Genomic DNA, 14,481 nt, shown 5'->3' on the forward strand with positions numbered 1-14,481 from the left:
TGAAATATGGTTGCTTTTGGGACGCGGGTGGCGCTGTGGGTTAAACCACAGAGCCTGGGAATTGCCAATCAGAAGGTTGGTGATTCGAATCCCCGCAACAGGGTGAGCTCCCGTTGCTCAGTCCCAGCTCCTGCCAACCTAGCAGTTCCAAAGCACGTCAAAGTGCAAGTAGATAAATAGGTACCGCTCTGGTGGGAAGGTAAACGGTGTTTCCATGCGTTGCTCTGGTTCGCCAGAAGCGGCTTAGTCATGCTGGCCACATGACCCGGAAGCTATATGCCGGCTCCCTCAGCCAATAAAGCGAGATGAGCGCAGCAACCCCAGAGTCGGTCACGACTGGACCTTATGGTCAGGGGCCCTTTTACCTTTACCTTTACCATGGTTGCTTTTATCCAGCAAATCATTAATTGGTTTTTTTAATTGTTATTTTTCTATGTTTTTGGTTGTTCTTATTTTTATCTGAAGCCACCTTTTGTCCCCATCAGGGAAAAAGGCAGGGTATTACTGCTACTACTACTGCTGCTGCTGCTGCTAGCCACTAGCCACTTGGGGGCCTTCTCCCTGAGTAAGTGGGAGTCTGCCTCCAGGTTGCTAAGCAATGGCAACACATTCTCTTCACTCTTGTTTGCTTATCTTAAACTCTTTGTTCTATGTTTAAAATGTGCATTGGGGGTGCTTTGAATGTACGGTGGTACCTCAGTTTACGAACTTAATCCGTTCCGGAAGTCCGTTCTTAAACCAAAACCATTCTGAAACCAAGGCGCGCTTTCCCCAATGAGGCCTGAGGTTCCCCAACCACCATTCGGCTTCTGTTCTTAGACCAAGGTAAAGTTCTCAAAGCAAGACACTATTTCCGGTTTTGCAGAGTTTGTAAACCGAATCGTTCTTAAACCAGACTGTTCTTAAACCGAGGTACCACTGTGTCGTGTGAACGTTCCCAAACTAGTAAGGTCAAATTTATGCAATCCCAACAGATGCTGGTTGATTTCCCTGAACTAATTGCATCTAGAAATAAGAAGAAGAACAAGAAGAAGAGGAGGAGGAGGAGGAGGAGGAGTATGATGGACATTCAATTTATGGCTCAGTACTGAAAGGAATGGCAAATTTGCTGTGATGCATCCCATGAACTTTCCCCCCAAAATTTTTTTTATTGCTTTTCCAAATTTATAAGAAAAAAAGACATTACAACACACAGCAAAAGAAAACACATTACAGAACAAAAGAAAAACATAAAAAGAATTATTTCTTCCGAAACCCAAATTGCCTTACATTGTTAATTGACTTCCTGAGGTCCCCCCAACTGAATTTCATTGTATCACCTTGTAACAGTTCTCTAAAATCATATTTCTATTGAAATTGACTTCTTCCATTTACTATCCTTCTCTCTTTTATTAGTATTCTAGTCCTTAATGTTTTACAACACATTCTTATACTAATCCTTAGCCTATTTATTACTTTCAAGTGACTTCTAATTATCTTTTATGCATCCCATGAACTTATCCATGCCACTTCTAAGCACTAAAGGCACCTTTGTCAGTCTGTTGCATGAAACCCTAAATGTGCAATGTTTCTCCCTTGTTCTCCTAGGAATATAGTGGCCACTGTAAACTTGGCTTGTAAGCTGGACCTCAAGAACATTGCCCTTCAAGCTAGGAATGCAGAATTCAACCCAAAGGTAAGCCCCAGGGAAGCTGTTTGGTGCCTTGCCTCTGAGAAATTGTTCCCCTTTGAGATTCTGGTTGGGCTCAGACTTGGTGGACTCTAGAGATGGAGGTGCTGGGGTACCCCAGTCGGTAGAACACGAGACTCTTAATCTCAGGATTATGATACAGATAGGTAGCCGTGTTGGTCTGCCATAGTCAAAACAAAAAAAAATTTTTCCTTCCAGTAGCACCTTAAAGACCAACTAAGTTAGTTCTTGGTATGAGCTTTCGTGTGCATGCACACTTCTTCAGATACACTGAAACAGAAGTTGCCAGATCCTTATATATAGTGAGAAGGTGGGGAGGGGTATTACTCAGAAGGGTGGTGGGAATGGGTGATTGGCAGATAGCTGTGGTGAGCCTGTTGACGACTCTTAACGACTGCAATAGGTCTTACAGGAAAAAGCAAGGGGTGAGAAGGTGAAAAATGGCTTTGTCATGTATAACGAGATAAGAATCCAATGTCTTTGTTCAGACCAGGTCTCTATAGACTGGAAAGAGAAGCTGCTGAATTGCAACTCATTACCAAACTTAAAACCATGGAGAGACCTGGTCTGAACAAAGACATTGGATTCTTATCTCGTTATACATGACAAAGCCATTTTTCACCTTCTCACCCCTTGCTTTTTCCTGTAAGACCTATTGCAGTCGTTAAGAGTCGTCAACAGGCTCACCAGGCTTTACTATAGATCCCCAAGCCAAACGGAGGACATAGATGATGCCTTCCTGGAACAGATGGCCAAGCATGCAAAAGGAAGGGAGATAGTAGTAATGGGGGACTTCAATTACCCGGATATTTGTTGGATGTCAAACTCAGCCAAGAGCATAAGGTCAAACAGATTCCACACTGGCCTTGCAGACAACTTCATTGTCCAGAAAGTGGGAGAAGCAACAAGAGGAACAGCCATTTTAGATCTGGTCCTAACCAATGTTGATGACCTGGTTAGTGGGGTAGAAGTGGAAGGATCATTAGGCGCGAGTGATCATGCTCTTCTGAAGTTTACTATACAGCGGAAAGGAGCAGCCAAGCATACTAGGACACAATTTCTCGACTTTAAGAAAGCCGACTTCATAAAACTTAGGGAAGTGCTGGGTGAGATCCCATGGACAGTAATACTAAAAAGAAAGGGAGTTCATGATGGCTGGGAGTTTGTTAAGAGGGAGATAGTAAAAGCACAACTTCAGGCAATACCAATGAGACGGAAACATGGAAGGTGCCTAAGAAGCCAGGGTGGCTATCTAAAGAACTTTTAACTGAGTTAAGATTAAAAAAGGATGTGTACAAAAAATGGAAAGGGGGGGAAACCACCATAGAGGAATTCAAACAAATAGCCAGCACGTGTAGACACAAAGTCAGAAAAGCTAAAGCACAGAATGAACTCAGGCTTGCTAGAGAGGTTAAAAGCAACAAAAAAGGCTTTTATGGGTATGTTCGTAGCAAAAGGAAGAACAAAGAAACAGTGGGGTCACTCAGAGGAGAAGATGGTGAAATGCAAACAGGGGACACAGAAAGGGCTGAACTCCTCAATGCCTTCTTTGCCTCAGTCTTCTCCGATAAAGAAAACAATGCCCGACCTGAAGAATTTGGAGCAAATGATTCAGCAGAGGAAACACAGCCCAGAATAACTAAGGAGATAGTACAAGAATACTTGGCTAGTCTAGATGTATTCAAGTCTCCAGGGCCAGATGAACTGCATCCAAGAGTATTAAAAGAACTGGCAGATGTGATTTCAGAACCACTGGCAGTCATCTTTGAGAATTCCTGGAGAACCGGCGAAGTCCCGGCAGACTGGAGGAGGGCAAATGTTGTCCCTATTTTCAAAAAGGGGAAAAGAGAGGACCCAAATAATTACCGCCCAGTCAGTCTGACATCAATACCAGGGAAGATTCTGGAGCAGATCATTAAGCAAACAGTCTGTGAGCACCTAGAAAGGAATGCTGTGATCACCAATAGTCAGCATGGATTTCTGAAAAATAAGTCATGTCAGACGAACCTGATCTCGTTTTTTGACAGAATTACAAGCCTGGTAGATGAAGGGAACGCAGTGGATGTAGCCTACCTTGATTTCAGCAAGGCATTTGACAAGGTGCCCCATGATATTCTTGTAAAGAAGCTGGTAAAATGCGGTCTTGACTATGCTACCACTCAGTGGATTTGTAACTGGCTGACTGACCGAACCCAAAGGGTGCTCATCAATGGTTCCTCTTCATCCTGGGGAAGAGTGACTAGTGGGGTGCCACAGGGTTCTGTCTTGGGCCCAGTCTTATTCAACATCTTTATCAACGACTTGGATGATGGACTCAAGGTCATCCTGATCAAATTTGCAGATGACACCAAACTGGGAGGGGTGGCTAACACCCCAGAGGACAGGATCACACTTCAAAACGACCTTGACAGATTAGAGAACTGGGCCAAAACAAACAAGATGAATTTTAACAGGGAGAAATGTAAAGTATTGCACTTGGGCAAAAAAAATGAGAGGCACAAATACAAGATGGGTGACACCTGGCTTGAGAGCAGTACATGTGAAAAGGATCTAGGAGTCTTGGTTGACCACAAACTTGACATGAGCCAACAGTGTGACGCGGCAGCTAAAAAAGCCAATGCAATTCTGGGCTGCATCAATAGGAGTATAGCATCTAGATCAAGGGAAGTAATAGTGCCACTGTATTCTGCTCTGGTCAGACCTCACCTGGAGTACTGTGTCCAGTTCTGGGCACCACAGTTCAAGAAGGACACTGACAAACTGGAACGTGTCCAGAGGAGGGCAACCAAAATGGTCAAAGGCCTGGAAACGATGCCTTATGAGGAACGGCTAAGGGAGCTGGGCATGTTTAGCCTGGAGAAGAGGAGGTTAAGGGGTGATATGATAGCCATGTTCAAATATATAAAAGGATGTCACATAGAGGAGGGAGAAAGGTTGTTTTCTGCTGCTCCAGAGAAGCGGACACGGAGCAATGGATCCAAACTACAAGAAAGAAGATTCCACCTAAACATTAGGAAGAACTTCCTGACAGTAAGAGCTGTTTGACAGTGGAATTTGCTGCCAAGGAGTGTGGTGGAGTCTCCTTCTTTGGAGGTCTTTAAGCAGAGGCTTGACAACCATATGTCAGGAGTGCTCTGATGGTGTTTCCTGCTTGGCAGGGGGTTGGACTCGATGGCCCTTGTGGTCTCTTCCAACTCGATGATTCTATGATTCTATGATTCTACACCACAGCTATCTGCCAATCACCCATTCCCACCACCCTTCTGAGTAATACCCCTCCCCACCTTCTCACTATATAGAAGGATCTGGCAACTTCTGTTTCAGTGTATCTGAAGAAGTGTGCATGCACACGAAAGCTCATACCAAGAACTAACTTAGTTGGTCTTTAAGGTGCTACTGGAAGGAAAAAATTTTTTTTGTCAGGATTATGAGTTTGAACCCCACGTTGGGCAAAAGATTGCTGCATTGCAGAAGGTTGGAGTACATGATCCTCGTGGTCTCTTCCAACTCTACAATTCTAGAATGTTGAACTATGACTTTGAGAGACCACGGTTCGAATCCCCACCCAGCCATGAAGCTCATTGGGTGACCTTGAGCCAGTCACTATCTCTCAGCCTAGCCTACCTCACAGGTTTGCTGTGAGGATGAACTGGGGTGGAGGAGAACCTTGTACACAGCCTTGAACTCCTTGCTAGAAAAGGTGGCATATAAATGTAATATTAGAAAGGGCTTGTGGAAAACAGGTCTTGTAGATTCCTCCATTGCAAGAGCCTCAGAAATGAGAAGGGTGAGCATGCACAGAGTGCAACTGTCGGGTCAAATCTCTGTATTTCGTAAGATACTGCCAGAGGCACTTGTCTAAAACAGATTTGCAAGGTGGTAATCTGGTTTTTTCCTGAACTTCAGAGGTTTGCCGCTGTGATCATGCGAATTCGAGAACCAAGGACAACAGCCCTCATATTTAGTTCCGGCAAAATGGTCTGCACAGGAGCGAAAAGGTAGGACTTTGCTATGAACCCAGAATAAACGGGGCACTGACATGGCGGGCAGGATTGAGCTTTCTGCAAACCTTAGCTTTCTTTCTCTCCTTCCTTTTAAATACGTTTTGCCTAGCCATGTGACTCTGAATAATAATAATAATAATAATTTTTATTTATACCCCGCCCCCCCCAGGCCGGGCGCATGGCGGCTAACAAGCAATAATAAAAACAAGTTGAATGAATACAACTTAAAAACAAGATTAAAATACAACATTAAAATATTAAAACATTAAAATATTAAAATTCAGCCTCATCACAGGAGGAGAAAGGAAGAAGAAAAAAGAAAAGGGGGGAGGAAATCAAATTGGCTCCAAGCCAAAGGCCAGGCGGAACAACTCTGTCTTACAGGCCCTGCGGAAAGAAATCAGATCCTGCAGGGCCCTGGTCTCATGAGGCAGAGCGTTCCACCAGGCCGGGGCCAGTGTTGAAAAGGCCCTGGCTCTGGTTGAAGCTAATCTAACTTCCTTAGGGCCCGGGACCACTAGGGTGTTGCTATTTATGGACCTTGAGGCTCTCCGTGGGGCATACCGGGAGAGGCGGTCCTGTAGGTACGAGGGTCCTAGGCTGTGAAGGGCTTTAAAGGTCAAAACCAGCACCTTAAACCTGACCCTGTAATATAAGGAAGTGTTGTGGGTGATGCAAGTGAAATAACTGGAGGCCGGGTTGCGATTAGTAGGATATACAATGGTTAGAGGGGGCGCTTTTCACTGCTCACATAGTTCTCTGCCCCTCCCAAAGGATAGCAGAAAGCCTGTAATAAATGGTTGAAAGTCAGCACATACAGATTCGTTTGATTTGAATAATGTTTACATTGCACATTTCACAGAAGTAAACAGAGACATGCTTGCAACACCCCAATTCTCAGGCCCCAGTTATAACTTTCCAAGCGCTCTGAACAAGTACCAAGAAATAGGGTCTGTCCTGACAGATAAATAAATAGGAACAACTGGAATAATGTGGGAAACGTTTTGTTTGCAGGCTCCCAGAGAACCTTGCAAATGTCACTAACAAGCCTGTCTCTGCCCTCAGGCCCACAATATAAAGGAAATGAGCCAAAAGGAAAAAATATTTATTGGGGGGGGGAGTATTGATATTGTGCATTTGGAAGCAGTAGGGTGAATAAAAACGGACCCTCCTTGAAATAAGAATAGTCCAGTCCAAAAATACGGTTCAAAAGCTTTACTAATAGAACTTGTTGCAAAACAGACTTGCAACAGTAATATTACACCCAAATTATTGCATAGTATCATATGCTTCTCCACGCATAGGTTAAACATCTTAGAAACATGAAATTACTTCACCCAGAGCTGAAAACAAAGCTCTGCCTCTTCCACAGCCTGTATTATACTCTGAGGCTGCATTCCTGGAGATTGCACACTTTTCTCTCCGGCTGCTTCCAGGGAGAGAGCAAAGACCAACTCAGACAAAATTGAGATTTGCAACCCAATACCTTTCTCATGTGATCTAAGTTAACATTCCACGTGCAAGCTTGCAGAGAGACATTCTAAGTTGATTATCATCTCTTAGGCTCTCTGTTCCTTTTGCTTAGCTTCAATGGAATTTTCCAAATTTGCAGCTGCAGCAATACATATACAGAGTTATTTTTCATTTTGATGTACAATTAAATAATTCCACATTATTATTATTATTATTATTATTATTATTATTATTATTATTATTAATTTATTTATACCCTGCCCATCTGGCTGAGTTTCCCAGCCACTCTGGGCAGCTCTCAATAGAGTGTTAAAAACAATACAGCATTAAGTATTAAAAACTTCCCTAAACAGAGCTGCCTTCAGATGTCTTTTAAAAAGAAGATAGCTGCTTATTTCCTTCACATCTGGTGGGAGGGCGCTCCACAGAGCGGGTGCCACTACCGAGAAGGCCCTCTGTCTGGTTCCCTGTAACCTCACTTCTCGCAGTGAGGGAACCGCCAGAAGGCCCTCGGAGCTGGACCTCAGTGTCTGGGCTGGACGATGGGGGTGGAGACACTCCTTCAGGTATACTGGGCCGAGGCGATTTAGGGCTTTCAAGGTCAGCACCAACACTTTGAATTGTGCTCAGAAACGTACTGGGAGCCAATGTAGGTCTTTCAGGACCGGTGTTATGTGGTCTCGGTGGCCGCTCCCAGTCACCAGTCTAGCTGCCGCATTCTGGATTAATTGCAGTTTCCAGGTCACCTTCAAAGGTAGCCCTACTTAATGGGGAGCGGGGAGCAAACTCAGGCCACTAGACCAGCTGGGATGGGAAATGGCTCAAGGAGAGATGTCAAAAGTTGCAGCCTCTCAGCAGTCAATGGGGCGGCCCTGCTCCATTGGTTCCCTCTGCAGCAACCTGATGGAAGGTGCGCTGTCCAATGATAGCTGTTGGAGGGGAAGCCTGATAGAGCTGGCTTCTCAGCCAAGCAGATGATGCTCCTGTTTGGCTTCTCTCCCTTCTGCTGTATCCTTATGGAACCATTGCCAAGCACAGACCAACCTATAGCCCTCCTCAAACCATAGCTGTCAAGCGTCCCTTATTTGGCGGGACAGTCCCTTTTCCCAGCGCCGTGTCCCGCTGCTGTCCCTTATTGATGATGTCCCATAAATTTCCCGGGTTTCAAAGGAAGCAGCTCCTCTCCCTCCCTCCCTCCCTGCCGGCCAGGGAGGAGGGAGGCTCCAACTGTGTTGCTTGGCTGCGTTGCTCACCCAATAAGGAGTCTAAGAACGACTGGGGGGTGGAGCCGCGTTGCCTGGGGACTCCCCTTTGCTCAGCGCTTCCCAGCGGAGAGGTGACGGTGGTTTTCCTTGCTGCATCCCCTTTCCTGGGTTGCTGTGCTGTGGGAACCACTGCTTGAGGCTTCGTTTGGCTGCTGGCTGGGCTTTCTGCCTTTGGCTCGGAGGGGCTCAGAAGTTGAACATACCTGTGCTGGGAAAATCCCTTATTTTGGCTGCTGATCCCTTATTTTCGAGGCTGCTGGTCCCTTATTTTCAAAACTGTAAGTTGACAGCTATGCCTCAAACCTTTGCTGGCTGGATTTCTGCCCCACCCCCCTTTTTGTGTGTTTGTGAACCTGCAGCGAAGAACAGTCGCGGCTGGCAGCCAGGAAGTACGCCCGTGTGGTGCAGAAGCTTGGATTCCCTGCTAAGTTCCTGGATTTCAAAATACAGAACATGGTGGGCAGCTGCGATGTGAGATTTCCCATCCGGCTCGAAGGCCTGGTTCTCACGCATCAGCAGTTCAGTAGGTACGTCCATCCACACCGCTGTTGGAAAGGAAAACAGAACATTTGCTCTTCCTCTTTTGGGGGATGTTATGTACTGAAGTTCTCACCCTGGGCCAGCAGGGGGATACTGTAGATAGTTATGCAAATAAGGGATCAAAAGTGACGTTCAGTGATTGGATAGTTTTAGAAAATTGTTACAGTTACATGGTACTGGAGCTCTATATAAGCAGGCTGACTGAACCCTTCAGTTCAGTTCTGTTCTGGCCTCTGAATAAACAAGAGCTGTTGAAGAATCGCTGTGTCGTCTAATATGTTCACCCACAACTTAACAGGGGAGATGCCTGAAATAGCTTGTGGGTGTGCAAACCGGGGAGTACTTTGCCCTCGGGGCAAGATCACATTCTAGTCCTCTGCTGCTTTATAATAATAATAATAATAATAATAATAATAATAATAATAATAATAATAATAATTTATTATTTGTACCCCGCCCATCTGGCTGGGTTTCCCCAGCCACTCTGGGCGGCTTCCACAAAGGCCAAAAAATACACTAAGATGTCACACATTAAAAACTTCCCTGAACAGGGCTGCTTTCAGCTGTCTTCTGAATGTCAGGTGGTTGTTTATCTCTTTGACATCTAGTGGGAGGGCGTTCCACAGGGCGGGCGCCACTACCGAGAAGGCCCTCTGCCTGGTTTCCTGTAGCTTTGCTTCTCGCAATGAGGGAACCGCCAGAAGGCCCTTGGAGCTGGACCTCAGCGTCCGGGCAGAACGATGGGGGTGGAGACGCTCCTTCAGGTATACTGGGCCAAGGCCGTTTAGGGCTTTAAAGGTCAACACCAAGACTTTGAATTGTGCTCAGAAACATACTGGGAGCCAATGTAGGTCTTTCAAGAGTGGTGTTATATGGTCTCGGCAGCTGCCCCCAGTCACCAGTCTAGCTGCTGCATTCTGGATTAGTTGTAGTTTCCAGGTCACCTTCAAAGGTAGCCCCACGTAGCCCCATTTACACTGCTTGTGAATGGAGGGCTTGCATCATTGTGGTGTGCAATGGATTTGGAGTAAGCGGTCATATGAACATAGCCTGGTGCTGATATTGTATCCTCTCACATAATTCCACAATGATTCTTGCTGGCTTTGCTAACCTGGACTATCTGTGTCCCTCATGACCTTTTCAGAAGCTGCTTCCTCCCTTTTTCTTTCGAAGAGGGTAGACGCTCTTTTGATATCTCACCTCCCCCTTTCTGATGCATTAAACCCCAAAGTCACATAAAACCCTTCCATTAGTCACATACAATGTCAAATGATTTTCTAACGTCATGCATTTTAATTCTTTCTTAAACAGCTATGAACCAGAACTGTTTCCTGGCCTCATTTATCGAATGGTCAAACCACGGATTGTATTGCTTATCTTTGTGTCTGGAAAAGTGGTATTAACTGGTAAGTGATGCACAAACTATTGACCTAGGAGTTTGCATGTGAAGGGGAGGAAAAGGCTATAGGCACAGTCTGTTGGAAACATCTCCAGTGCGAGCCCTGTTGAAATGTATGGGAGCTGTAAAATCAGACATCTTACATTTGTTCTACCAAAATTGCACCGTGTGACAATCGGTGCAATCCTATACCTATCTATTCAGAAGTCCCACTGAATTCAGCAGGGCTTATGCATAGGTTAGTCGTATTGGACTGCAGCCTAAGAACAGTTTTGTTTTATTACACCCAGATCAGTGTAGTGTGATTATCTCGGTTTACTGATGTGTGAAATGTGAAAAGCATTTTAAGCATCACTTCTGCCCTAAAACTATAATGAAGAAAAGAATTTAAGGTCCTTTTCTGAATCCTGCAAAAATATTAAAGGTAAAGGACCCCTGACAGTTAAGTCCAGTCACGAACAGCTCTGGGGTTGCGGCGCTCATCTCGCTATACTGACTGAGGGAGCCGACGTTTGTCTATTTATTGACCTATTTATCTACTTGCACTTTGATGTGCTTTCGAACTGCTAGGTTGGCAGGAGCAGGGACCGAGCAACGGGAGCTCACCCCGTCGCGGGGATTCGAACCGCTGACCTTCCGATCGGCAAGCCCAAGACTCAGTGGTTTAGACCACAGCGCCACCCGCTGTGTCTAAATACATAATATTATGTATTTTACATAATATATATTATGTAATTTTATTTTATTATGTACAGTGGTACCTCGGGTTACATATGCTTCAGGTTACATATGCTTCAGGTTACACACTCCACTAACCCAGAAATAGTGCTTCAGGTTAAGAACTTTGCTTCAGGATAAGAACAGAAATCGGGCTACGGCGGTGCGGCAGCAGCAGGAGGCCCCATTAGCTAAAGTGGTGCTTCAGGTTAAGAACAGTTTCAGGTTAAGAACGGACCTCCGGAACGAATTAAGTACTTAACCCGAGGTACCACTGTAATATTTTATTATATATTATGTAAAATTATGCAATTTTACATAATATATAATATTTACATTGTTGTTGTTGTTTAGTCATTTAGTCGTGTCCGACTCTTCGTGACCCCATGGACCAGAGCACGCCAGGCACCCCGGCGTACATTACAAGATACATAATGGTGATAGGATAAATGTGTGTGTGTGTGTGTGTGTACACACCACATGTGAGAAGCGGGAAACAGGATAGCTGTTTTAGGGGGAAAGTGAATAGTGTACATTCTTAATAAAAAAACTATTGATTTCTCATTGAAATGGATAGCTGGCAGGTTTAAGAAAAACGAACCCAAACAGAATGCTGTGGTGGCATCTAGGGAAAATAAATGTGAGATAGATTTGTCTCTGTTCAGGCCAGGTGCAAGATGCTGAACTAGAAAAACAGTTTGTCCAAACTGACATGGTAATTAACATTATAAGCCAGGAACTGACAAGGAAGGAAGGTGTCATCTACTATGGTAGGCTTTTCAACCAGTCTAGTGGAGATGATCGAAAACCATCCCACTCTGATAATGGAGTTCAAAAGGGCTGCGCTATGGAAAATTTCCCCCCATTTCCCCCTTCAACTTTACTCTCCTGGCAGAGAACATTTTTAGGGCATTGCTCCTAACTTCATTTCATTTCTTATGAATGTTATTAATGCTCATTTCAAAACCATTTTTCCTAGGTGCCAAATACCGTTCTGAAATATATGAAGCATTTGAAAACATCTATCCAATCCTGAAGGGCTTTAAGAAAGCTTCTTAATTTTTTTCTGATAAATTGTATAGTTTAGGTGAGTTTTAGCATCAAGTACAAAATTCTCAAACACACAAATTGACTGTTGACAGTCAAATACCTCTAATCCTCTGTTAGTTTGAGGCCGTCAGTCTGTTTCATCGTATTCTTCTTCTTGTGAATTCCTTACAGAAAAAAGGCTATGAATTTTGAACAGTGTGAAATGTGATAAAAGAGATATGAAATACAAAAACTAGTTCTGTAAGAATGCTTTAGGGAACGGGTTAGCGTCTTGGAATACTGTTGAAATTGAAATGTTCCCCGTTTTTTAAATGTATTTTTGTCTAAAATAAAGATAAATCACACTATTAAAGTACTGGGTTGTTGTTTTTTTAATTATTCGTTAAACAATATGTAGTCTAGCCACATTGGCTGATGTGGAATGGGAGACCCATTTGACTGGAAGGCCTGGTTCTAGCTCATCAGCATTTCAGCAGGTTGTCTTTTTCTTTGGCGATCGCTCATAGCCGAGTATGTTTGTCTTCCATGAACACGGTCTTAAATATGTCTGTCCACACCACTGTTGCAAGGAAAGAGGCAGGGAAACAGAAAACGGAGCATTTACTCCTGTAAAGGAGAAGCAGAGGTGTGTGTCATTAGCATATTGCTGACAGCGTTGGTTGGGAAACTACACGGTAAAATCCAGATGACTGCAGATGTCAGAGAATTGAAATTGAAATACTTTATTGTCATTTGTACAACTTGTATACAGCGAGATTACACGAGCATGCCTCACTCAGCTCTCCTAGTTTTAATTCCCCTCGTTTACTGACGCGCAGCCACCAAACACGAAGGTCAGTTGCCCTGTTGTTATCTTTTCATTCAGCAGCCTAACAGCCCACGGATAGAAGCTGTTATTTACCCTGTTGGTGCGACTAATCGTGCTTCTATATCTTCTGCCTGAGAGCAGGAGATCAAGAAAGGGCCGGCCAGGGTGTGAAACATCCCTGAGAATTTTCCTCACTCTCCTGAGGCAACGTTCTTCCGCAATGTCATCCAGCGGATTCACGGGACAGCCCATAACATCTTGTGCTGTATTCACCACCCTCTGTAGGCACTTCCTATCAGATGATGTCAAACCAGTGGACCACACCATGATGCAGTATGAAAGGACACTTTCTATTGTGGACCAGTAGAAAGAGATAATCAAATGTTGATTGACATCATTCTTCCGCAATACTCTGAGGAGATGGAGTCTCTGTTGGGCTTTCTTAGCCACCTGGGTTATATTGATCTTCCAAGTAAGGTCTTCACTGAGATAAACTCCTAGGAATTCAAAGGAAGAGACTCTCTCCACACAGCCCTCCCCGAGGTACAGCGGGGCTGGTTCTCGTCTCTTCCTCCGAAAGTCCAACACCATATCCTTTGTCTATGGAATGGCTGCCTTTTGGTTTTCCTATTGTTCCTGCAAGTGCGAATTTCACAACTTCGGCTTCAAAGGCAAACCAACGCGAACCTTTTAACTCCTTGCCTGACGTTGAGTTTATATTTAACTTTCATAATCACATAAATTTAATGTTCCCCGGTTCCAAAGTCAGCTTCTCCTTTCGGCAGCCGGCAACCTTTAAACCCTATGCAAAAAAAAAATGCGCAGAGAAATTATTATTATTATTATTATTATTATTATTATTATTTTATTATTTTATTATTTTATTATTTTATTATTATTTATTATTTTATTATTATTATTATTATTTTATTATTATTATTATTATTATTATTATTATTATTATTATTTATTTATTTATTTATTTATTTATACCCCGCCCATCTGGCTGGGTTTCCCCAGCCACTCTGGGCGGCTTCCAACAAAACACTAAAATACAATAAATAATAATAGTAGTAGTAGTAGTAATAATAATAACCCAATAAGTAAAAGTGAAAATACTCCCAAATTATAGGAGGGCAAGAATGAAATCCAGCGGAAACGGAGTCGGCCTTGGATTGGGCAGGGAGGCAGCCAATAGGAACCGCTTCCCCATCAAACACCGTCCCCCATTCATCCCCGCCCCTTAAATACGTCACCTCCATTCCGCCCTCTTATGGTAGCGCTCCCCCACCTGCCTGGGATTGGGATGCGAGGCAGCCAATAGGAACCGCTCCCCCGCATCAACCCCCGCCTCCCCCTTGAAGCGTCACCACCTTTCCTTCCCCTTTAAACTCCGCCCGTAGGCCCATCTGGGATTAGCCAATAGCGGAGCCGCTTCCTCCATCGCACCCCGCCTCTGCGTAATACGTCGCCGCCTTTCCTTCCCCTTTAAACTCCGCCCGTAGGCCCGTCAGGGATTAGCCAATGGGAGCCGC

The 14,481-nt window shown here is 44.3% G+C and overlaps 1 protein-coding gene across 3 annotated transcripts in view; it reads left to right on the forward strand.

Annotated features, from left to right (window-relative positions):
- The window catches only part of TBPL2 (TATA-box binding protein like 2), a 246,019-nt gene extending 233,591 nt beyond the window's left edge, over nt 1-12,428 (forward strand). For all 3 annotated transcript variants that reach the window (XM_083619315.1, XM_083619316.1, XM_083619314.1), the window contains exons 3-7: nt 1,588-1,675; nt 5,597-5,688; nt 8,792-8,959; nt 10,284-10,378; nt 12,068-12,428. In XM_083619315.1, coding sequence (XP_083475441.1) covers nt 1,588-1,675; nt 5,597-5,688; nt 8,792-8,959; nt 10,284-10,378; nt 12,068-12,147 — 523 coding nt within the window. In that variant the 3' untranslated portion in view covers nt 12,148-12,428. The remainder of the gene's footprint in view (nt 1-1,587; nt 1,676-5,596; nt 5,689-8,791; nt 8,960-10,283; nt 10,379-12,067) is intronic.
- The last annotated feature ends 2,053 nt before the right edge of the window (nt 12,429-14,481 follow it).

This window comes from Podarcis filfolensis (assembly GCF_964270895.1).
Source record: "Podarcis filfolensis genome assembly, chromosome: 1".
Classification (NCBI taxonomy): domain Eukaryota; kingdom Metazoa; phylum Chordata; class Lepidosauria; order Squamata; family Lacertidae; genus Podarcis; species Podarcis filfolensis.